This window comes from Zonotrichia albicollis, chromosome 8 (assembly GCF_047830755.1).
Source record: "Zonotrichia albicollis isolate bZonAlb1 chromosome 8, bZonAlb1.hap1, whole genome shotgun sequence".
Classification (NCBI taxonomy): Eukaryota; Metazoa; Chordata; class Aves; order Passeriformes; family Passerellidae; genus Zonotrichia; species Zonotrichia albicollis.
This window is the reverse complement of record NC_133826.1, coordinates 27789347-27814402: the sequence shown is the minus strand read 5'-3', so window position 1 is coordinate 27814402 and position 25056 is coordinate 27789347. Positions and strand designations below refer to the sequence as shown.

The following is a 25056-nucleotide window of genomic DNA, read 5'->3' as shown; positions in this document are numbered from 1 at the left end:
AGCCTGTGGGACAGTGGGTCCATGAAAAGGCTCAAAGAATGCAGCTTAAAAGTGTGTTCCCCACAGAGGGAGGGGGCTAAGCCATGGCAGGCATCCCCCTGGCCTCTCCCTGCTGTAGCTGGACTGTGCAGTGGTGCTGAGGCTGAGGAGAGGCTCTGCACATCCCTCCTGAGGGCACTCAAGAGCCAGTGCAGAGGCACCAGGACAGCCGAGCACAAGGGATGGAAACAGCTCACACAGCTCACAGTCCTCTGAGGTCTGCTCCATCTCCTGGGAAACAAAAACCAGGATATGGCAATGTCCACAGGGCAGCAGACCTGGCCAGACAATGACAGCTTGAGCTGAAGGAAGCCCCTGATCTCTGTGTTAACAGAGCTGAATTCTCAGGGCTGCCCAGAGCAGTAGAAACAAGGATCAGCCACAGTCCCGGGCACAGCTTGTGTCTGCAGAGTGCCTGGATCACACAGGTTCCTCCTCACACAGGGAGAAAAGTCCAATTGCTCCTGCTCTGGGGCAAGCAGCAGGCTCCCTGCAGCAGGCTGGGCAGCAGCAGGAGCACACACAGGGTCAGTCCCACATGCATCTTTCTTAACTCTCAATCTCTATAATTATGATCCCAAGACTTTCCCCATGAGAAGGCAGCTGCTTACCTGTGACAGGTGAGTTGGGAGCAGAATGCATCAGCAGCCACAAACCACAGCTTCTCCATTCCAGAGGCCTGTGGTTCCCCTCTTGATTGTGTTTGGGAGACTTTTTGGGAAACTGTTGGCTGATGGAACCAAATCCAATGAAACAAGAGGCTGAAATAATCCCAGGAGACTTCCAGAGGCCAGGGGATGAGTGTGAATTGGTCCCAAACAGGATTGGCATCCTATGATGGAAAACTTATAGAGAGACAGCTGGGGTGAAACCATGGGTGATAGCACAGGGGAGATCCTCAAACTCCTGAATCTTTAAACACTGCCTGGTGGCAGTTCAGACCTGCTCTCTGTTAGCAGGACATGTGAAACTGGAAAGCAACAAGGGGAAAGCCCCTTGTGATGCAAGCCCCTCTGTGCATGCAAGGCCACAGAGGCTGCTGCACAGGCCAGGCTCAGCCTGCTCACACACAACTTATCCCACAGCAGAACCAGCTGGCCCAATTGCAAAGTGGCAGCTTTACTTTATGGTCTGAATAAAGACAGCAGGAAAAAAAAAAAACATTATTGAGAGAATTGGATAGGAAATTAGTAGGAGGGTGAGAGTAAGTTGTGGTGGCTTTGTCAACAAGATTTAAGATGTATTTAATCAGTTGAATTACCAAACCTTCCCAGACACAGATTAATGTTGGGGGTGTCTCAAGACTACTTTATCTCCCATATCCTTGTTCCCACACTGGCTGAGAGTACTCAAAACCTCCTCTGCACCTCGAGGAAACAACCACACTGCCTGAACCCAGGATGTGAAATGGCAAGAGCAGCATTTTAAACACCATCCTTCTGCCTTCCACCCTGCACTTGTATCAGCCCTGTGAGCACAGGAGGCTCGGGAGTGATGAAAGGAGATGAAAGCAGGACTAGCAAGGAGGGTCAGGAGAGAGGGGCACGGAGGGGCCCTGGAGGGGAGAGCATTGGAGGCCACCTGGATTTGCCCTGTCAGGCTCCAGCAGAGCCTCACAGGCAGATCATCCTCTGCAAATCATCCGTGCTGCCTCCTCCTGCCTGCCAGGGCTCCTCTCGAACACGGCTTTGCACAGGGGCTGGAGAAGATCAAACGCTGAAACTGAGCTGAAACTGCTGAAACTCGCTCAGCTGGAGCCAGCCATCCCCTTTTCGTGCTTAGGTACGGCCTCTCCCCCACCTCCGTGCCCCTCCACAATTTTTCTTATCTGCGGGGCAGGAGCTGGCTCGGGAGGAACATGACACGGGGCTGCAGCAGGGCAGGACCGCCAGGAGCCCACTGAAGCTTTTGTCCCCTCCCTGCTTTTGGAGGCACAACCGCGTTCTTTGTCAGCGCTCCTCACCCTCATTTTCCCGGCTGGGTCAGAAGCAGATCGCGCCCTCCTCCCCTCCCCTCGCCCCTCTATGCCGGCAGACAGCTTTGATCAGGAGTGCCCCTGCTGACATCCCTGTCCTTCCCTCTCCTCCCTCCCTCCACCGGGAGGCTGAAACCCTCGCTGAGGGAGCGCTGAGGGCTCGATCGCCTCCCCGCACTAATTACAGCACATCTGGCAGGCAGCAGCCGGGCCGGGGACACCTGATGCCATTTCTGCACAGCCACGGATCGCAGCGGGCAGCTCCGGTGGGGCCGAGCTGTGCCACACGGTCACTGGCATCATCCTGCCAAAAGCTGCCCTCTGACCACCAGCACGGCAACCCAGAAAGGAGAAGGCAAGAGACCAGAGAGCCTCTTCCAGTGCCTAAAGGGGCTCCAAAATAGCTGGAGAGGGAGGTTTTGTTCAGGGCATGGAGTGACAGGGCAAGGGGCAATGGGGTGAAACTGTCAGAGGGCAGGGTGAGATGGGATATTGGGAAGAAATTCTTCCCTGTGAGGGTGGTGAGGCCCTGGGACGGGTTGCTCAGGGAAGCTGTGGCTGCCCCATCCCTGGAAGGGCCAAGGCCAGGTTGGAGAGGGCTTGGAGCAGGGGAGGAATAAGATGGTCTTTAAAGTCCCTTCCAACCCAAACCATTGTAGGGATTCAAGCATCACCCAGCAAGAGCAGCTCCCCGTGTCCTGGGGGATGCTGTGCTCTGTCCTAGCACAGAGCTCAGGCTGCTCCAGCGCTGCTCCATGCCCTGGCAGGCAGAGTTTGCCTCCAGAGGGCAGGAAGGAGGAATCGGGCAGCAAAGGAGATTTGTGCGGGAGGAAACGAGCGGAGCGCTCCGCCCGAGAGCGAGGGGCAGCGCGGGAGGCTCCGCAGGGAGCTCTCGGGGGCTCGGGAAGGATCGCACGGAGCCCGAGAGAGCTCCGAGCAGGGAGCGGCAGGGCGGTGCGAGGGGCAGGCGGGGCGCGGCGGGGCCCGAGGAGCGCCCGGCCCCCATCCCATCCCATCCCCATCCCATCCCCATCCCTCCATCCCTCCCCCGCCGAGCGGCCGCGCCGCGGGTCGCCGCCCGCCACCCGGCAGGTTGTAAAGTCATTAACTCCCCCAGCCATGCCGGGCCGCGCTCCGCGGGCCCCGCCGCGCCCGCAGCCGCCGCTGGTGGGGCCGCCGAGCCGCCTCCTCCTCCGCGGCAGCGGCAGCAGCAGCGCGGCATGGCCGCCGCTCCCCGCCGCCGCCGCCTCCTCCTCCTCCTGCTGCTCCTGCTCCGCGCCGCCGCCCCCCTGGGCGATAAGGTAAGCGCCGAGCCTCCCCCCGCGCCCTCCCTCCCTCCTGCCTTCCTTCCCTCCCTTCCTTCCCTCCCTCCCCTCGGGGAGCGCGGCGGGGCAGGCACGGACGGAGCGGGGTCCCACGCGCGGCCCCTCGCCCGTCCTTCCCCGCGGGTTTCAGGTTCCCGGGATCCCCGCGCTTCCCTCCCTTGCACAGGCAAAGGGGGTTTGTCGCCTGTCCCCCAGGGTGACCCCGAGGAGCAGGCTTTGCCCGCTGGCCGTGCCCGGCACTAACAAAAGGCTGATGGGGGTGTGAGGATGCACCAAGGGGGTCCCAGCATCACCAGAGGGACCACGGGGGCGCGGCGCCTTTCCCTGCCTGGGGGTTCGCCCGGAGCTGCCCACCACGTCCATCCCTCCACGTTCGTCCCCAGCAGAAGGCTGGCTCAAATTTAGGGCTGGAAACAAACAGATTTCCCCCTTCCCTGTGTCCCCCAGCACGGCTTCAGGCAGCTGCTTTAACCATGGGGTGCCTGTCCAGGCATCAGCGCCCCGCGCTGCCCTCATCTCTCCTCTGCTCCACAAAGGAGCCCTCAGCCCGGCCCTCCTCCCGGGGCACTTGTTTCACCGAGACCTTGTGCCTGTCCCGTCTCGTTCCCGAGCCCCAGCCGGGGTGAGCGGCCCCGTTCCCGTGAAATCCGCGTTCCCGGCAGAAATGCCGGCTTCGCGGGGCGCCGGCTCTGCCCCTGCCTGCACGGGTCACTGCCTGCATTGTGCCTCGGCGCTCCCGCTTCCTCGAGGGGAACCCGGCCGCATTTCTTTGCTGCCTAAGGAATTCTGCTCTGCTAAAGGAAGAGGGTTTTGGGTTGTGTTTCCCACCCCCAGACTCACGGCTGGGATAAAGCAATCCCACGTGAGCTGTTTCAGACACAGAGAAGACCAGACACTGCAGATTTACTGGGGATAACTCAGGTTTGAGGAGCAGCAGTGTCTCCTGTTCTGGGGTTTGTCTTAATTTTGACGCTCAAGCGTCTCACTCCCACTTTGTTTTTACCTCCCTGCACATCTGCTGCCTGTTCTGTTTACCCTGAGCTGCAGGGCTAAGCCAGAAGCTTCAGGCAGAGCAAGCCAGGTCAGGCTAAACAGATGTGAAATCCTTCATTCGGGACCGACCGGGACGGAATTCCTCCATCAACACGTGTGCCCTCCTGCCCCAGCAGCTGTGTTTGCACAAGGGCATCCCCAGGTGGGAGGAGGGCTCCCCGGGATAAACACACACCAGCTCTATCTTCAAAGATTCCCTTGCTCCCCACGGAGCACTCTGATCACAGATGATGTGCTGTGAATTGTCCCGGTGGCTGGTACTGATTGTTGTGGGTCTCTACTACAAGGCAGCACACAAAATGCTCACTGGGGAACTAACCTGTGGTTCCTCCTGCCCTCCCTTTGTCCATATGAAACATTTTACAAAGAGCGTCAGAAAACATCAATCCACAGTTTGGGCAAGCAGCTTCCGAACCAACTTCCTTCCTAACTCCATTCAATGCCTCTGCAGAACCTGGTGATAGACGTCTCTCATGTTCACTCCCTCCTCTCCCTGCCCAGTTTTCCATCCTTTCTAGCAGCTTGCCCCAGGATAACAGCGTTGTCCTGCTTGCAGGGAATGACCTGACTTGGACCCAGTGTTCTGCAATGATGTGCAGCACTTGCCTGTGAACTTTCTGCCATGGCAGGATTATGAACAGAACTTGGTAGTTTCTCCACTGACTTCTGTTCACTGGTTTTCTAATTTGCTTTTCATCTGTGCCTCATTCCATGGCCAGATTTTTGTTACTTATCTGCTGCAATTCCACATCCTTAACAAGCTTCCATTTTCCCACAGATTACTGTTCTTCCTGATCCCTTAAAAATTATTCTGCATTGCTTGTTTTACCTCAGATACCTGCCCCCATGAAAAACTCCTCAGATACCTTATTTCAGCTTTTCTAGGGAAAATTTGGGTTTGTGTCTGCTTCCAGTATTGCATCTCTCACACAGACTATTTAGTCTACACAAATAGTGTAAAACAATGACAGGCTGAGAAATAGCTTTATACAAACCCCAACATAATTGCAACTGCTATTGTTTTTTTCTCAGGGCTCTGGTGGAGTGTATCACCACAGCTTTAGTCAGAGAATGAGATGGGGAACCCAAACCAGGGGTGTTGAACATGGTCATTCATTCCCAGATCTGCCATTCATTCCAGGCATTCAGACATCTGAAGCTACTTAGTATTTCACTAAGTGGTGTGGTTTGCTGTAGAGAGAAGCCCTTCAGTAAAGGGATTGTAGAAATTTCTGGTAGAGGACATAGAGTTAACAGCCCCAGAAAAGGTCTGGGAAGAATTTATTTCATTTTCAGCTGCTGTTTTGAGTTGTCCTACACGCTCAGACAGGGCTGAGCAGAACATTTTACGACAGCTACTGTGCCCTTCAGTGGTGGCCCAGCCCTCAAGGCTGCAGAGAGAGCTTTTCCCCCAGCTCCTCTATTAAGGAGGCATGTTTGTGGTCTCTCTTCCCAGACAGCTTTTTTTCCAGGCTCTAATGAATCTCAAGATTAGGCACAACAATAAGCAACACGGGGGACTGGTAATTGCAGCCATTCCCAGGTCTCTGGGAAAGCCAGAGCAGCTCTGAGCTCATCCAGGGCATGACAGAGAGGCAGTGGAGAATTTATTTTATCCCTTTAAACTTCAGAAAGGCCGCCTGGAAATCCGATAGGATGTCAGGCCAGGCCCACCCTTGTGTGCAGGGCTGGAGCATTTGTTGCTTGTGGCGGCCTTTGTTTGGCAGGGGGGAGAGGGGAAGCAGCTGCTGGGCCTTGGCTTGGGTAGAAAGAGCTTTCAGTAGCTTGGAGAATGGTGTTCCTGTGACACTGGCAAGAATGGAGAGAGGCATTTTATCCTGGAAAATTCCCTGCAGGTTGGGGTTCCCAGGGCAGCCCTGCCATGGCCTCCAGCTCAGGTGTGCAGGCACAGGAATTCCTTGGTCAGCCTCAGAGAGGAAAAGCTGCAGCTCTGCAACCACCAGGTGCCAAAGCACAGGAACCTCGGGGGAATTCTTGTGGGGAGCACCTGGCTGAGCTGGAATATGGTCTGTCTGTTCTAGGGATGGAAATTCCCATCACCTAAGCAATCATGTCTCCTTTAGGCAGAGCCCTGTGCATCTCCTGTCCTCTGGTGTTTCTAGCCTGCTCCTTTTCCATGATTCTGCAGCAGAGTGCAAATTAGAACAGCTCCAGCATCTCCCATAACCAAGACAGTGCAAAACAGTTTAAAATTCAGCCCCTTTTATTTCTTCCTCTGTGAGGAGTAGGTGGGTAGGGGGGTTCATTTGTCCAGAATTCACTCCTGGGATGAGTGAATTCTGTACAAATGAGAGGCTTGGGAAACTGAAGCTAGGAGTTAATCTAATCTGGAGTCTGTCCCACAGCCCTTAATTTATTATCTAGACTTTTGGAAAATGCATATATCTTCAATTAAAAACAAGAACCATTTGTGTGCTGTGGTCAATGCAGACTTATTTCTGACAATACAATAAATTCAGCACAGATTGGAACCAGCTGTCCCAGTACCTGAAATTCCCACTCCTAGTCCAGGCCTAGGACTCTGATGCAGTCAAGCCATAAGGAACATGGCCAAGGGGACAGCTCAGCATTGTCCTTGCTTACACAAGAAAATAAATGCTCCCAGGGAAGGTCTGGCAAGGGAGCTTGGTCATGGAAAACCTGAGAGCCAAATCAATCTACTTAAAAAGTGATTGATTCCTCCAGCACGGAGAGGAAGCAGGAGCACGGATTATGGATATGGGAGAACACTTTCTATTAAAAGAACAAATCTCCCTGACCAGCATCTTCCAATAAATCTTCATCCTGTCACTGAGGTGCAGTGCAGAGATGTGTCCTATCCTATTTCTCACAGAAAGCAGCTCACAAAGGCAGGGAAGCTGACCTCCCCCAAACCTCAGCTGTGCCCCCACATCCCTGATCTCCTTGCACCCAGGCACAGCACCCCAAGAGCAGGAACCCTGGAAAGGAGCCTGCAGCTTCTCACCATTCCACACACACAAACCCTGCCTTGTGTCTGGGGTAGATCAGCAGAGCAGATTATTTCACTTCACCTGTTCTCCTCCTACCCCTTCTCACCTGTTGGGATCACAACATTCTCAGGGCAGGACTGCCTTGTAGGTTACAGCTACTCCTGCTTTTATCTTCTCTCAGTCTCATGGTTTTATCTGCTGTCCAGGCAGCCCATGTGCCTCATGGAAGGGCTGAGACACCAGCTTTGGTTTTTCCTCCAGCTATGGGAGAATCAATTTTGTGCTGAGCTCTCCACTCAGCCACGAGATAAATCACTGGAATTCTCCTTCCCGACAGCTGTGAAGAGCTCTTCCACCCCAGCCTTGAAATATGTGTCACAAAGCAGCATAGGAGTGGTCAGGGGAAGATTTTAGCTGAAAATCCCTCACAGTGAGAGACTTTTGGTTGATTTCCTAAGTGTGGAAGCTGCATGGTCAGAATTTCCATTTACAGTCTGATAATACACAGCGAGACAAAAATTCTCATAGGAAATTGGTTAAGATGATAGTTTGGAAGAACAGAAAAAGGTATTTTTGAAAACATGTCTGTTTCTTTTAATTTCACTTTCCTAATGAGCAGCTCAGCTGCTGGCCACAGCATTTGGTCCCTGTCAGCTCCAGCCAGAACACTGAAGTACAACAAAGAGTTTTGTTATCTTGTTTTTGAAATCAGCCATTGCAATCACTAGAGAGCAAAGCATCAGGTGACACAGTGCTTTTCTGCAGCAGTTGGCCATCAGAAAGAGGCACTGTGCACATTTCAACCATTTAAATTACAACTTAAAACTATTTGCATAAAGCAGCTGCATCTCCTCTGCCCAGAGGCTGCTCTGCTGGCAGGCTCTGAGCAAACACAAGTTCTCAGGCAGGAATTACACCACAAAAAGAAGAGCACTTTGGCTTTATTGCACCCTGAAAGAGCATAAAAGCCAAGAGACAGCCCAAGCAGTGAGCAGAGCACATTTGGAGATGAGCAAACCCTGCAGAGTTTTCTCTCCCGTCCATCAGTTCTGCTTTGCAGAGGGTTGTTTACAGCAGAACCAACTAAACCCAGCATGTTTTGCTAACAGCAGCACTGATACAACTTCCCTGAGCCCTTGCTTTAAGAAAGCACACTTCACACACACTGAGTATTAATTTTTGTCCATTAATATTTAAACACTTGGCATTTTAGCTGGATGAATCCCTTCCAGTCACTGTCCTGTGTTAAACTCAGGGCTGCACTCAACACTACTCACAGCTGTGTTTCACCAAACAGCAGTTTAGTTCTTGCACAGGCAAGTTTGCCAAAGTCCCTGGGAGCTTTTAGACCATCAGACACTAAACAGGAAAATACTGCCGGGAAAAAACCCAACTAAACCACGGAATTGCTTACCTGCTGGGAATTGTGGGGGCACAGCCAACAGCAGCCCACTGCAAGGACCCTGCTGGGGCCAGAGGAGCTCAGGTCTGCCAAATTTAAAGGCTGAGACCCAGCAAGGTGTGCTGGGAGAGGGAACATTCCTCCTCTGAACGTAGTGGGGTTCGTGGGGAGAGGCTCTGCTTCTGAAGCTCTCGAAAGTTACTGGAGGATGAGGAGCTGGATCTGAGTTGCTTTAGTCACAAAGGGAAGGTTCTTCATGGAAATGCAGCTCTGAGGATTGACACCTGTGTTCTCCCAGCTTCCCTGCATGGCCAAGACCTGCAGCTCTTCCTCTTCTCTCCTGAGCCAGGTGTGAGCTGTGCTGGGAGTGATGCTGTGGGGCCAGGCTGCAGCTGCTGTTTCTGCCACCCATGTCCAGCCCTACAGCTCTTCTCCATCCAATGAGACCCCAAGGCATCCTGCTTCCCATGCAGGACTCAGTCCTGGAGGGAAGTTTTAATTTTGAGATCCTGGTGTGGCCCCACAGGGCTCAGACCCTGAGTTTGTCCCACTGCTGGTTCCTCAGGGGGCGCCCAGGTGACAGCACAGCTGCCTTTGGTGGTGAGGGGTGCCAGGTGCTCCAGCTAACAATGCTCTGTTTCTGTCAGGACAGCAGTGAGGCAGCAGATGGAGCTGGCAGCTGGGATGAAGAGGTCACCAAGTGGTGGGGAGAGTGGAGCTCCTGGTCCACGTGCTCGCGCTCCTGCGGAGGGGGAGTCGCGTCCCGCGAGAGGCACTGCCTCACACAGAGGTGAGCTGGGGCCATGGCCAGGGCAGTGGGGTGCCCCAGAGCTGTGCTGGGGGGCTGAACCCCCTGGGCTTGCAGGGCCAGCCGTTCCCTCCTCTGTGGCCCCTGGGAAAGGACGGCAGCTGCTGTGTGTGGGCAGTGGGGACAGCAGGAGCACGCTGCAGTGGGCAGGTGACAGGCTGCCCATGGCACCCAGTCAGCTTGGCTTATCTGATGGGGAGCAAGGGGCTGCTCCTCTCTTGGAGTCCTGAAGATGACAGAATTATGGGCTGGCTCTGTTCCTCTTCTCTTTTCCCTCACAAACCTTCACTGCCATGGCTGCTGTGGCCAGTTCCTGTGCTCAGGCTGTGGGCACACACTGCCAGACACCTTATGGGGACTTGATTTACTGCTGGCAGCAGTCAGCTCAGCCACATCTCAGCAATTTCCCCTCTTTATTCCCTGCAGAGCTGGCAAGATTTGTCCCCTCTGTCATTTATCTGGCTGTCACCTGGAAGCATCTGCATTTGTCCCCTGCAGCTGTAACAGTGCTGGGATCAGTGGGAGTGGGGAGAGCAGGGGAACTGCAGCTACCTGAACTTCTGCTCTCCTCTCTAGGCTACCTTGCCACCAACTCCCCCTCCTCCTGCTGGTCCTCTGGCAGCTCTGTGCCCTGCTGCCCAGGCTGTGGCTGTTAATGAGAGCAGGCACCCTGCAGCACAGCCAGCTTTCCCTTCTGCGTGAATGCACTCCTGAGCAGAGCAACTCAGACCAGGGCCCCCAGCCTGCCCTCCCTCCTCTGCAGCAAAAAACTCCTTTTTGGTGAGCTGGCTGGCAGCATGGTGAAGGTGCAGATGTGCTGTGGGACCTTCCCTCTGGATGTCTCTGCTGCTGCTGCTCCTCTCCAGCACCCTGGGAAAGCAGTGGGGAACAGCACAGCGAGGGAGCCTGGGGCTGTCCTGCACCCCTACAGCCAGAGCAGCCCTTCTGCCCTTTGCCTGCCTCCAGATGAGAGATTTTTCTCTCCATGTGATGCCAGCTCTATCCTTGACTTCACAGCTGGGGAGGGAAGGGCTTGCTGTGGTGTTTTAGTCCAGGGATCAAATTTAATTAAAAAAAAAAAAAAAAGAGAAATCCCAGCCCAAAGGTTTTTGCAGCTTTAAGGTGAATGGCTTAAGTGTGAGCCAGGTAGGGCCACGAAATAATTTCTGCCTGAATCTGCAGGAAGCCTCTGCTTCTGAAAGGCATAGCACTTTTGAGGTCATCCTGCAAATTCAGGCTCTGCCTGTGTCATGTAAAGCACTGCTTTGGAGGGACAGCTGCTGGACCTCCAGCCAGGCCAGCCTGAATCTGCTTGTGGTGTTCTTGTAGCCTCAGTTCCCAATGCTATTTACACATTGTCTGCTGCAGGTCTTTACACACTGCCTAAATTATTTTGCATATCATTACAGCATTGCCTTAACCTGTGCTCTCAGCCACTCTCCATATATCTGCACAGCTTTCAAGAATTATTTCTGTCTTTGCATCAGTATCTCCTGGAGAGCTCACAATGGCCAGAGTGAAAGATTCCAGTGTTGAGAAATTCCTATGGTTTTGGCTCATCACCTGTACCAAGCCTTCTCTGATCATCTGTTGGGGTGGCCAGTCCCCCTGGCTATTGCACAGTGGATTAGTGGATTCTGTGCACAGACTCTCTGCCTGCTGCACACTGGATTCTGAAATCACCTCCCCTAGTCACTGCAAGTCCTGGGCACATCCATAGGAGGGATGGACCATCAGGTTCTATTGTCTTTTGGTCACATCAGCCCTTCTGGAGCTCAGAGCTGAAGGACACAGGGGTGCCAATACTGCAATTGCTCCCTGTCTGCTCAACCTACCCCAAAACAAGCCCAGCCTAAAGTCACATCCCCCCTTAAAGCACTGAAGATGTGTTTCAGAGGAGATGTTGGCCAGTCTAGATCCAGAAAGTTCTGGTGAAACACTTGCCTTGTTCCTCCCACTTAAGTCAGGCCTGACTCCTGTGTCATCCTCAGTGCCTGGGTATTCACAGACCTCCAGCTCATGTCAGGAAACTTCTGCTTTTCAGGCTCCAGATGCCCCAGGGAACAAACAGCACCATGTGTGTTGGTCAAGCCAAGCACTACCAACTGTGCCAGCAGCAGGTGGGAACCACTTCCAGTCCTGCCTGGTCCTTACTGGGGGTGTGGGACTCAGGGCGTCCTACTTGGGGCTGCAAAATCACCAGCACTGGGGATGGGATTGGTCCCTCAGGATGGAGAGAAGGGATATGATCCTCTCCTGGGGTGGTGGATGGTGTGTCTTTGAGGATGTGGGAGATGGGCTCTGTTCTTTGGGACTGGGAGATGGGACAAAAGGATGTAAAAGCATATTTGTTGTTGGGTGAGGGGAGGGATGAAGTTTTTCCAGTGTGCTTTTCTTGTTGCTGCTTTTCCCATTGCTGGGAGGAATTTTTGCAGGGCTGTTAAATGCAGCTGTTTGAGAGGCCCTTGGCAATGAAGGCCTGGCCTTTCTGCCTCTCTTAGGGGACCTCCAAGCCCATCACCACTTCCTTCCAGGGCAGACAGGGCATTTTCATCCTGCAAGGATGGAGCAGCTGTCACAAGAATGGCTGTGAGATAGATAGGGAGCTTTTTGATTGCATTTATTCCCTCCATAGCCCTGCCCAGCCAACACAGCAAGCTTCAAGCAGCAGCAGTGCTCCAGCTTCAATGCCAAAGCCTTTGGGAAGCACTATTACCACTGGATGCCCCTCTATCCAGGTGGGTTTCATAACTTCACACCAGGGGTGAGGGTTAGAAAACACCCACAGGATCTTCTTGGGCACAGAAAAGTCCAAGGGGACAAGGGATGGATGCTCTGGGTTGCTCTGAACAGGTTGCTCATCCATTTCCCACACAGTGACTTCACATGGGTGTCCAGTTGGCCCTTGAGGCCCAGACTGAGTTCACCTGAGATATTACCCTGTTTCTGGACTCACCTGTTTTTCCATTAGCTGCCAAGGGGACATGGAACATCTGCAGCTGCTCAGGTGAACAGGGCAGAGCTGGCCACCAGCCCACACAGTCAGTGCCCCTCTAACAACCCTGGTTTTATTCTTTTATGTGCATTTATGTGTGGCCTGGGATCTGCTGGTGCACATTCCCATGTTGGGCACAGTGATGGCACTACAAGGGCATGGCAGGAAGAGGGTTTGCCAGCAGGAAATATTTCTGCTTTGGCACAGTCCCCAGTGCAGCCTCACACTGTGACCCCTTCGCTGCTGTAAAATCCGTGGCCTTGGGGTGTCCTTGCAAGTGGCAGGAACATCCAGGGTGGCATCAAACCATCAGTAGGGACAAGGGGAAGGTCCCCCTTGAGCTGCCTGGTGACCCTGTGCCTCTGTCCCTGCAGATGACTACACCAGCATCTCCAACAAGCCCTGTGACCTGCAGTGCACCACCCGCAGTGGAGAGAGGCAGCTGATGGCCCGAGCACAGGATGGGACCTCCTGCAAGGACAGGACCTACCAAGGGGTCTGCATCAATGGGAAGTGTGAGGTGAGGCCCTGGCAGGAAGCAGTAGAGAAATTGGGATTTCACTTGCATGGCTGGACCTCCTGGTCAGCACAAAGCCGAGGGGAATTGAAACAGAGGCCTCACATTGGATTCATTCATTACAACCCCCCAGAAGAGCACACAGGGGAAGACCCTGCCCCTGTGGAGATAAGCTGGCCCAGGAAACCCTCTCTTGTTTTGTGCTTTGCAGCCAGTTGGGTGCGATGGGAGCCTGTACTCGGCCCGGACCATGGACAGATGCAGGGTGTGTGGAGGGGACGGCAGCACTTGCCACCGTGTCTCGGGCACCTTCCGAAAGGCAATCTCACAGATAGGTACTCCCTGCTACCAGTCTGGAGACTTCACCTGCTGCTTCTCACCACCAGCTGGCATGGAGGGGGACTGGCTTGAACGTGGGTAGGAGCTTTCCCAGCTGCTTGGTGGAAAGAGTTGACGTGTGCCACCAGCCCTGCTTAAACGCCTGTGTTTTGTCCTTCTCACTTAATCATCAGAGGAGAGTGGTTTGATGTGCTCTATATTAGGCTGGTAAGGTTTCCCTTCACCTGTTTAGAATAGGAAGCAGCTGGGGATCTATTTGTTCCTATTGATTTTGGCATCTCGCCCACCTCAGATAATGTGAAGAGATCAATGAATCTTCTTTTATTTGTGCTACGTGTTCATCTGAAACCTAAGCTATGATGAGGGTCACAGCATTTTTTCAACCTGCATTTAATCTCCTGCTTTCCCCAGCCCTGTGGCTGGCACAGCTGAGGGACAGACCCCTCTGAAATAGGGCTGAGGTTCCCTGCAGCCTGGTGGCCCTGTCCTCCAACCACAGCAGGAATGGACTGTGGTATGCTCATTAGTAATTAATGAACTGTGGTTTGAGGATGTTTTGGAACAACATTTCACACTAATGTTGTTTCACTAGTTTGCCTCACTCCCTGCAAACAGCAGCCTAGAAAAGCACTCAGGCCCCTTTCCAGGGCAGGGGTAATGGTCTTACCCCTTGCAGCAGTATGGGAAAAGTTTTGGGCTCCCATTCCAGCCCTCATAATATCTTACAGAACAGACAGGACCTGCGTTTCCAGTGGGAAAGACAAACTGCCAAACCATGCAACTTTAAAAGCCTCTTTTTTCCTCTCCCTTTAAAGGTCAATTTTTATGTTACTCCTGAGACAAATTCCATGGAGTCAGGAGCTGAGGGGACCTATGCTCTTTTTCCACCCTCTGTTCAGCATCAGCCCTGATCACTACTAAGCTTTTTTTCTGTGCTCTTGCCAGAAAGAGTGTGAAAGCATCCACACCCCCAAAGCCAGACTGTTTCCTTGTGCAGTTCCTTCCCGAATCCAAGCCCAGCAGTGCTCAGACTGACATCTGTAATGGTGATCTGTTAATGGGATTGCAGAAATCTGGGATGAGAGCTCACAGACTGGTGCAATGTGCATTTAGGTCCTTGGCACCCTGCTCCTGAAGGGCAGTGCTGCCTCCCTACAAACACACTCGTCCCATGAGCTGCTTTTCCCACCCAGACCTTTTTATTCTGCCCTGGGGGTCTCCTCATGCTCTGTTCTGTTCCTCAGGTTATGTGTTCATCACCAACATCCCTGCTGGTGCCACAGACATCCTCATCATCGAGCGCAGGAAAACAGAAAACATCCTGGGTGAGCACAGGAGCTGATGGGTGTGGAGACCCCAGTTCAGCTGCCTGGGAGCTGGGAGGAGGCTGTCTGCACTCCCACCTATGCTGTGAGAGAGCATTTCCTCCAGGGCGGCTACATGGGTGCTTCATCTCTCCAAAAACCAAGGCCACCACATCTCCAGTGCCTGGAGAGACATTTGGAACCCATTTGGCTATGGGCAGGGCCTGGGGTTCTGTTTCTGCTGGGCTTTCCTCATTCATGGGCTCTTTGCTCTCCTTAGTGCCAGAGCTCTGCAGAATGTCCCATTTGTCTGTTTTCTCTCTCTTTGAAGCACTTGCTGATGAATCTGGACATTTCTTCTTCAACGGCAACTCTGCCATTGACAACCCTCAGAACTTCAGGGTGGCCGGCACCGTCTTCAAGTACCGGCGGCCCTCGAGCCTGAACTCGGATGGGCTGGAGTACATCATAGCTCATGGGCCCACCAACCAGTCTCTGAATGCCATGGTATGTGAGGAACCAACCTTAGGGTTTCCTGCTTCCCTCACATAACAGGGGTATAACCTTGTTCCCAAGCCAAACCTGGGTGTAGGTGGGTTGAGGAAGCCAGGCAGGTGGGTGGGAGCTTTCTTTTTGGATTTATGAGGATGCTGTCTTCTCTTAACAACCATCACCAAACAGATGTGGCTAGAAAAGGCTTTTGGGAAATTCATATCCTTAAAATAAAAACAGTTTTGTTTTCTTTCCCCATTTCCTCCAGTACTATAACTTTAATGGGAAAATGCCTCACATAACTTACGACTACACAGTGCCACGGACACCGCCCCTCCGAACTGCAGCCCCTGCTCTTGCCAGGCCTCTCTACCACCACCTACCAGGGACCAGCCAGAGCCATCCCATTCCAGCCAACTCCAGAGCTGCCCAGACAGACTTCAATGCCACGTGGCTCTCCCTGTCACCAGAAGACACCAGTGAACAGCTTCCTCTAAGGGAAGGGCAAGAAGATTTAGACTTTGGTCCCCCACACTTCTTCCAGACCAACTCCACTAGTCAGACCCAGGACTGGGGCTGGGAACAAAGTGAAGAGAAGGAGAAGTACGACTTTCAGATCAGACAGGTCTACCATGCAAACACAGCAGGAGAGGAAGAGGAGGAGGAAGCAGCAGCAGTTGGTGGAGAAACAGAGTTGGGTTGGTTGCTTTGTTTGTCCTTCCCCCGTTGTATTGAGTGGAAGCAGACATTCTGCAGTGGTCTTCTTGAAATCTGAGGTGCCTTTAGCATCAGGGTGAACAGGAGGGAAGGATGGTAAATAGTGGGATGGAAACTGTCAGGGAGCAGGAGGAGCTCAGGTCTGCCAAAGGCCAGTAGCTCTGTGAGGAAAGGGGAGGCTGAGAGAGGAAGGCCACAGGGAGGAGGTGTTAGGTCATAGGTTGGACTTGATGATCTCAAAGGTCTTTTCCAATCTGGTTCATTCTGTGGTTCTGTGATCCTGTAATGTGGATTAGGCAGAGCACTCACTTGGGGCCTGAGCTTGGCAGGTAGGCAGTGACAGCAGCAGGGCCTGGCAACAGTCCAGTGATCATCACTGGACAAGTCAAATCTGAGACTGATCTAGGAGAGCCATACAACAATTCAGGATAAGAACACATGCAGCACTGTGCAGCCCAATACCGAAGGCCCAGACTGGAGCTTAAATGGGGCTCCAGAGTAGTGGGTGGACAGAGTAAGGGCTTGGCTGAGGTAATTAAAGCCTGCTGATGCTCCCTGGTAGAAATCTTTTGATTTTTAGGCTGAACACTGAATGTTTTTTGCCTAAAGTACAAGCCATCCCATATAGTTAAAGCTTGTATCTTAATTCCAGCTCTCAGGTTCAACCAAATCTCCATCAGCACAGCTGTGCCCTACAGCATGAGGAGGCCCGAGCTGTCGGAGAAGAGCCGTGGGACGTCCTCCAGGCTCCGTCTCTTCAGGCGCCTCTGCCACCGAGACCCCCACAACGCCGCCTTCTGCAGGGAGCTGCAGCCCCTGGCAGCCAGGCTGGCCCCCAGGAACGCCACGGCCAGACTCTGGCCCCACTGGCCACAGGGCCTCCACAGAGCCCTGGCTCGCAAGAACTCGCTGGAGGAGCTGAAGGTGGAGGTGCTTGCTGGGAGCCAGGGGGAAGCAGCCAACTCCAGCACGATGGCATCTGCGCAGAGCCCTCTGCTCGGGGCCAGCCCCACCGCCAACAGCAGCCAGGCAGAGCCCCTGCGAGCCCCTGGCACTGAAAGGTGGCACCTGATTTCCTGGGCATGGTTGGCTGGGGAGGGAGGGCAAGCCAGTCCCCTGCTGTCCTTGATGTCCCCACTCACCAGTGTCTATCCACGGAAGCTGCTGTAGGTGCTTCCTCCAGACTGATTGTTACAACTGGCCTGACACAGAGCTCCTGGAATATATTTCAGGGTCCATTTAAATGGTGCTGAAGGACCTGGTGTGGCTGTAAACAAAGCCAAGAATCTACAGCATGCCACATATCCATCATGTCCCTTTCTGTCCCATTTTTCTGGGCACATAAGCTTCTGTAAACATCTGTCAGGAGACTGAGGACCAGCTTTTAAATATTTCTGACAAGGCACATATGAACTCTCCCCACCACATTATATGAGAGGAACCTTGCTTGAGCTTCTCTTTCCAACTCAAATCATGCCTCAAGGTGAGGTACAAGCTGAGGCTGAGGGCACCCCATGGTTGGCAAGCCATGATATAGCAAAGACTCACTATGAATGATGCTTCCTCCTTGCTAGCTGAATTCAGAAGGTGGATCAAGGCTTTGCACTCTCTGTTCATCAGTGATTTGCCATGCCCAAGGTGGGGGAAATGGAAAGCAGAAACACTGGCTTTCTTTCCACCTTCAAAGACAGCAAGGAGGAATTTCCCTATATTTCATGTTTGCAGCAATTTTTTTCATTTTTAGCTCACACCACCTCCTTTTTCCACAGCAATGAGTTTGATGTGAGCCCTGTGGGCCACGATGACATCAGCCTGGCTGACATGTATCGCTGGAAAGTCTCAGCTTATGCCCCCTGCAGCTCCACCTGCACTTCAGGTAGGTTTGGCTTCATAAAGTGAGGTGCTTTTGGGCTGCTGAGGGAGAGAATCCTGGTGTTTCTTTATATGACAGGGAGAGTTTCAGATGCAGTGAGCACTCCAGGTATTCAGTGCTGCTGGGAGGAGGCTCTTGGCTCTGATGGAGCACGGCTGAGGGTGTTGCTGGCCCAGCAGGTATCAGCACCTCCTATGCCATGTGTGTGCGCTACGATGGAGTGGAAGTGGATGAATCCTACTGTGACGCCCTGACCCGACCAGAACCCACCCATGAATTTTGCACAGGGAGAGACTGCCAGCCTAGGTGAGTGGGAGTGACACAGGGAGATACCTTTCTAAGGATCACTTTCTTATCAAGGCTTACAGCCATTTCTGGGCTGAAAGGTCTGCTTAAACTAACAAGACCTCATATCCCCTTGTAAGCAAAAAGAGGGGAAGAATTTGGGACCCTGTTAAAGGCCAGCACCACATTTACTCAGACGTGATGAGCAAAGCCACAGCAGCAGCTGCTGTGTGAGGGAGCCCTGGGTGTGTAACCTGTGTTTCTGCCACCCCATGGCCCTGGTCCCCCTTACCTGGGTGTTCCTTTGTGCTTCCTCTGCTCGTGGAGGTGGGAGACCAGCCGGTGGAGCGAGTGCTCGCGGACCTGCGGCGAGGGCTCCCAGTACCGCACCGTGCGCTGCTGGAAGATGCTGGCACCGGGCTTCGACAGCTCCGTGTACGATGATCTGTGTGAGGCAGCGGGGCTGGCCAGGCCCATGGAGAGGAAAGCCTGCAAGAACAAGGCCTGTGGGCCCCAGTGGGAGCTCTCTGAGTGGTCCGAGGTAGGCTTTGCTCCCAGAGCTGAGCAGCCAGGGCTGGGGGGGGCTGGAAGGTGTTGGGTGCTGAGGAAGCCCCTGGCTGACTGCACCCTGGTTCTCCACAAGGAATGCCTTTATCTGTAGCTGGACTTTGCAGACAAAGTCCATTGCAAAACATTTTTTCTAAGGTCACTTCTAAAGCAGGACAGTGACCAAGTGAAAGCCCTGCCAGCAAGAAGCTTCCTCTTCTGGAGGATCCAAACTGAGGGGCAATTGGGAAACTACCATGGAGATACAAAAAAACTAAAAGTCCACTGCAGTCCCTTTGACTGACTGCTCTGGTTGTGGCCCAGTGACTTTAAACAGCAGTTTAGGCATCAGCCCATTGATGTGTGGGAGCTCTGAGTCCCAAAAAAAATAAGCAGCAAAGGTAGAGGTGGACACAGAGGCAGACACTTTTTTCTGTCCCTGGGGCCCTTCCCCTCCCTCCTAGAGCAGCAGGAGGAAAACAGGAGGCGGCACAGCCGCTTCCCCACCTTGCTCCGTGCTGACTCTCTGTGTTCCTTGCAGTGCTCGGCGCGGTGCGGCGCGGCCGGGACCATGAAACGCGAGGTGCGCTGCTCCGTGGAAGCTCCGCTGTGCGATGAGTCCCGCAGGCCCAGCAGCGAGAGGGAGTGCACGGGCCCGCCCTGCGACCGCCGCTGGACCGCCTCCGACTGGGGCCCGGTGAGTGCGGCCGGGCCGCGGCCTGGCACCCAGCGCTGGGCTGCAGGCGGGGAGCGCCTGGGCAGACCTGCTGCACATCTCTGTCGGCTCTCCTCGGGCAGGGCCAAGCTACAGAAACTAAAATAACCTCTGGTTTTGCCTCTCCTTGCTGTGTATTTTGGTTAACTGTGAGCTGGGCTCTAATAATTTGGGAAGCTCATGGTACCTGGAGAAGGGAAGAGTCTTACTAAATGAACATCTGAAGCCCCTTGGGATCCAGTGCAACAGTCCCAGTGTCAGGGCTGGACTCAACTCTGCAGGCACCCCCAATCCTGCCCTGTCCAATTCCCTGCTTTCTGATGTGTCTAAATGCCTTTTGCTCTCCAAGTGCTCAGGTTCGTGTGGCGAGGGGCGCATGAGCCGCTTCATCGCGTGTCGCAACCTGGAGGGCAAGGTGATCTCCAGCTCGCAGTGTGACCCGGCTACCAAGCCCCTGGCTGTCCACCCGTGTGGAGACAAGAACTGCCCTGCACACTGGCTGGAGCAGGAGTGGGAGCAGGTAAAGCCAAGCTCTGTGTCCTCAGAGCTCCTTTCCACCCCGTATCCCACAGGATGCGGTGGGAGCTTGGTTCCCTTGGCAGAGCACGGCTGTACCTCCAGGCATGGATCTGTATCCTTGTCCCAGCTCCTTTGTGAAAGAGGGAAGGAGCAGTGAATATCCCAGCTTGTCCCTGCCATACCCCGTAAAAACCCCAAAGTTCGTGGCATTTGCTGCCTTCCCAAGGAGCTCCACGGGAGGGCAGCAATACCTTGAGGAAACTGCTCCCACCTGGCTGCTCAGTAAAGCTGTGTTCACTCACCCCGAGGACACGAGTTTCTCATCAGCAAAGAGAAATTCTAAACAAAACCGGTTTAGTCTCTGATAAGTAGTAGCTGGAGGTAAACCTGAACCACAGCGCAGATCCCTGTGCTGGAACTCACATCCAGACCATAACAGTGTACTTGCTTCAGGGATTACACTCCAGTGAACGTGGTCCAGGTGCTCTGTTCCCCTCAACACTCAGTCTCTGCACATCTTTTTACTTTCTTTCTGTTGCTCAGGGCCAAAAGACTTCATGCTTCCCCAAACATGCTGATCCAAATCCCAGAGTATCCAATGAAACACACTGAGTCAGTTGTGAGGCTTGGGCTTTTTCTTTGAAATCTTGAGCAAAACAGGGATCCACATAGCACTAAGGAAGAAGGTTTCTAGGAAATAAGGGAAGCAGCCAAGCCCTCCTCCCTCCAATCATGGCTAAGCCTCTCTTCTCACTTTGCTCCCTTTATAGCTGCTGACTGCATTCAGCTGAGCCTCCTCCAGCACCAGTAACAAGCACAGGCTGGTTAAACCTGGCAGTTCTGTAGCCCTCCCTATGGGTCACACACAGTCCTGAAGTGCCATTTTCAGCTGTGACCTGGCTGTGAAACTCATCAGAGCCCTGGAAGACCAGCTGAGCTCTCCACCTTTGCTCATGCCAGCTTCTTTGCTGTGTTTCTCCACTGATGAGCTCTGAGCTTTCAGGATGACTAAGGGCAGCTGCAAGTTGTGCTGGCCCTGCTGTGGTGAAAAAAAGACTCAAAGCAGTGAAATCTCAAATTGGCAACTGCCTGCATGGGCATCAGGGAGCAGATCCTGCCTCCTGCTGCTTTTCCTGGTGGTGGCCTGAGGGAGAGAGCCCTCCCAGCTCAGCCTGCACAGCTCTGGGTTCAGCAGTGCTTGTCTGTGCACATCACCTGCACTGCACCACTTGGGTCCCCTTGGGCCCACAGAAAGCTTGGCAGGACTCCAAGATGTAGGTTGCTACATGCATTTGCTACCTGGATTTTCAGAGCAGAGCTACACATAAAATAAGACAGGAACAGCCTCTTGCAGTCTTAGCTCTGCTCCAGGCGCCCTGTGGTAGCTGCTCTTGAGGCCAGCCAAGGTGAGCTCAGCTGAACACTAATTACCAGCATCTGTCCCTGCTCCTGTGGCCTGGGCAGCACTTCCCTCTGTCAGACTGGTGTTAGCACAGGCATTAAGCCTTCCTTCTGAGCAGAATGCCCTGTTGCCTGAAGCTGGAGCACCATTTGTCACCAGGCTGCTCTGTTCCCTTGCAGTGTGACGCCAGCTGTGGGCGAGGGGTGAAGACCCGGCTGGTGCTGTGCGTGGGTCTGGAGAATGGGCTGTACAGGGAGTACCCTGAGAAACGCTGTGAGGCCTCTCCAAAGCCTGAGGAACAAGCTGTCTGCTTCAGGAGGCCGTGTTCAACGTGGTTCACCACCTCCTGGTCCCAGGTAGGGCTGGGGGTAGTGGGGAAGGGGAAGGGGGGTCCTCGGAGCCCTGGTTGGTGGAGCAGGACCTGTGCTGAGGCTCTCTGGTGGCCTGCTCTGCCAAGGATCTTAGTCTGGATGGGACCCCAAGTTCTGCTCTGCCATGGATCTGTCAAGTCTCGATGGGACCCCAAGTTCTGCTCTTCTGCAGAACAGGCAGCTTGATGAGAGACTGGCACACACAGGCTGGAGAAAATCTTGCAGCATGGGGGTTATTGCCTCAAGAAGAGCATCCACCACACTCCAAGCATTCAGGATAATAATGTCTCCTCTACTTCCAGAAGTCTATGTTTTGTCTTTCCCTCTTTCCCTTAATAGTAACTGGTAAACATTTAGGGTATGGGAAGACTGGGGAGCTGTGTCTAGCTTATAGCAGCCATTTTCTCCATTTTCTCTCACAGCATCAATGCTCCAAACAAAAATGGAGCTGCATTCAATTCTGAGCTGCAGCAAAGAGATAAAAAGCAAACTCTCTCTTGTTCTGCCCCAACCCCAACTCAGGGATGCTTTCCTCCAGCAAAAAGAAAAAGGGAGAGTAAGTTTGAGATCAGTGTGACATCTGACCCAAACTTCCTCGAGAACAGCATCCAAAGCAGAGATTGGGAGACCTCAGTAGGGCAAAGAACTTGGGAGCTGTGGAAAACCAGAAAATGCCTCTCATGCTCTCTCTGCTGTTTCTTGACCCTGGCAGTGCAGCAAGACGTGCGGTGCTGGCGTGCGCCTGCGGGAGGTGAAGTGCTACCAGGGGGAGGCGCTGGCTCAGGGCTGTGACCCCGCGGCCAAGCCAGAGGCCAGGCAGATGTGCCAACTCCAGCCGTGCCCCACGGAGGCACCAGGTACATCTGGGAGGGCAGGGAGGTGGAGGAGCCCATGGCTTTGTCCCTGATGTCCGTGCTGGGGAAGCACATCTCCTTTGTAACCCCTTCTGTGTGTGCTTCTGCTCCCCAGAAGATGCCTGTGAAGACAAAGCGACGGCCAACTGCGTGCTGGTGCTGAAGGTGAAGCTGTGCTCACACTGGTACTACAGGAAGGCCTGCTGCTGGTCCTGTCGCCTCAAGTCATCCTGAACACTGCCAGGCCCTACTTTCCTTCCAAGTCCAGGGGCAGCAGCCCCCTCAAGCCAGACTTTCCACCTGAAGCCACCCCACTTGGCCTGATGTGGAGCCAGTCCCTGTAGAGCAGCCTGCTCAGCGAGGAAGGATTTTTATGACTTAGTCATCACTGTTCCCTCTCCACCGAGAGGGTTTTACACAAGACAAACCATCAGTGCCTAGAAAGCTACTGAGGAGTGAGTTGGGAGAGCCTGTCCCTGCTGTCACCGTGTCCAAGGGCACCAAGGCCAGCCTGCAGCAGGGCAGGGACGGCAGCATCCCTCTGCTCTGCCCTGCAGGCTTCCTACTACAAGGGCAACTGCCAAAACACACCGAAAAATTCTCACAATAAAGAGATAAACTATAAAACTGTGGATTTGGGATGCATGTGCCTAGGCCAGAGCTAAGGGAGGAGCAGGGCACACAAGAGGAGCAGGAGCAGGAAGGGTGGGGAGGAAAAACCCTTGCACCAGTAGAGCTTCCAGGCAGCACTGGATAAAGCCCTTTTGGTGTTGCCTGCCAAAAGAACAGAAACCACTTCTGGTTTGTATTTCAAAGTCCTCATTTATTTCTGACATTGAATTTGGACCCATAGCTGAGCAACAAAGACAGAGAATAGTAACAGGAGGAATCTGAAGTGGAAAAAAACCTGGGATCCCTGCCCCTACCCCATCCTGTTCTTCCACCAGCTCCCAAACCCTCTAATTCTCAGCTGCATCCCCCGTGTTTTCAGCCCTGCCAGACTCACCCATTTCCCTGTAGCCATGCCAGACCCAGGGTGTGTGTTGGCTGCAAGGCCAACCCTCATCTTGGCCATCTGGCTGCTCTGGAACTGCCTCCCCAGCCTTGGCGCCTGTTAGCCCGTGACAGGTCACGCTCAATTTGCTTGTGACGAAGATGACAGTGGAGTGGCCTTCCTTCAACCACAAGGGTGACCCCCAGAAGTGTGTTACCCCCACCCTCTGGAGGTCATGGCACTGCCATGGTGCTGGAAAGCCTTTCTGTGTGCCAAGAGGTAGAGTTGGATGCCGGGAGCCGCCGTGTCCATGTGCTCTGTGCCCGCCAAGGGGACGGCATCCAGAGACCACGGGGCTGTCTGGCAGGGACCATGCTGGGACACATTAACTTCTCCTGGCTCCCAGCACGATGAGACCTAGCTGAGCAGATGCTCTAGTGGCAAAGAATGGGATTTATCAAGTTAGCCAAGATTTTCTTCCAGTTACAGACCATGTTTTCAGGGAGGAGCACTGGCTAGATGGGAGGCAGGAGCTGCAGGCTATTGACCAGTGGGATCCAGAGAGCTTTGCTGCTGGTAACTTTCATCTTCCCTCCTGCCTGCCCTTAGTGTCAGAGGACATTAAAACCTGCTATCACTATTTGGAGAATGGACAGAGACTCTGAAAGCAATGCAGCCAGACAGAGTCTCCAGATAATGGAAATGCAATGTCTTTTTGGGCTGGAGGTGGGGGAGATGGTGCATAACATTTGCTCAGAAGTGTGTGTAAAATGCAGGCTGGGGCAAGGTGTTTGGTTACAAGGACCATCACCATGTTTTGTGATGTTTTGGCTGCTTTCTTCAGAGAACTGCCAAGGCATGGACAGGTCCAATGTGTACATCAGCCTGGTAAAGTGGATATTTGAGGCTGGTGCACTGTGTGCCTCTGTGCTGAGACCTACTTTTTCTGTGTGTGAGTGGGGAGGTCAAGTCCAAATCCTTTTGTGAGCAGTGAGATCATTTCTAAATTGCAGTGGTGAAAATAAAATCCCACCACTCATGTTTCTGAGCAGTCCTACCCTATATTGCAAAGGCATGGCAAGGGTTTCCTGTCACTGCCTCCAACAGCATCCGCAGGGATCACTGCTGTCCCCGTCCCTCCTCCCTGCCGTGAATGGGAAGTGCTCAGCAGAGCAGTCCTGCACTGGTTGCTATGGAAGTGCCTGGGAATGATGGAGATGTCCCTTTAGTAATTTTTCACCTAATTTGATTTATGGAGGAAGAAGAAACTTTCCCACATTCATTTTTGCAGAAAGGCAGAGTCACTGGCTGTCACTGCCAGCTGCAGTGCCTGTGAACCCACGTTCACAACATGTTCAAGACACATTCGGGTCTTGCACCCTCTTCTTCGAGAAGCAAAAGCAGGGGGACCCCAACCACCTGAACATCATTCTCCAGTGGGAGTGCCCTGCAAAGAAGGCATGAGCCAGTGGGCTCTGCTGTTGCTGTCAAAAGCAAAATCCATCCTAAAGCCAACCTTCCTCTGGCTGTCGGAGCTGTCAGGGTGGGGCTTTGAAAGC

At 53.5% G+C, this 25056-nt stretch overlaps 1 protein-coding gene across 4 annotated transcripts; it reads left to right on the top strand.

Moving 5' to 3' along the window:
* The first annotated feature begins 2754 nt into the window (after window positions 1-2754).
* LOC102071242 (ADAMTS-like protein 2) lies at window positions 2755-24997 on the top strand. 4 transcript variants are annotated; one of them, XM_074546377.1, is made up of 18 exons: window positions 2755-3315; window positions 9414-9556; window positions 11619-11694; window positions 12210-12312; window positions 12944-13089; window positions 13298-13421; window positions 14670-14750; window positions 15061-15236; window positions 15490-15919; window positions 16591-16999; window positions 17708-17814; window positions 17991-18117; window positions 18424-18637; window positions 19184-19339; window positions 19707-19877; window positions 21458-21634; window positions 22362-22506; window positions 22622-24997. In XM_074546377.1, exons 1-18 carry the CDS (start codon window positions 2770-2772, stop codon window positions 22735-22737), a joined length of 3447 nt encoding a protein of 1148 aa, XP_074402478.1. In that variant the 5' UTR covers window positions 2755-2769; the 3' UTR covers window positions 22738-24997. The 4 variants fall into 4 exon arrangements, with proteins under 4 accessions (XP_074402478.1, XP_074402477.1, XP_074402479.1 ...); XM_074546376.1 differs by having other exon boundaries at window positions 22619-24997; XM_074546378.1 differs by lacking the exon at window positions 14670-14750 and having other exon boundaries at window positions 22619-24997.
* Window positions 24998-25056: the final 59 nt, after the last annotated feature.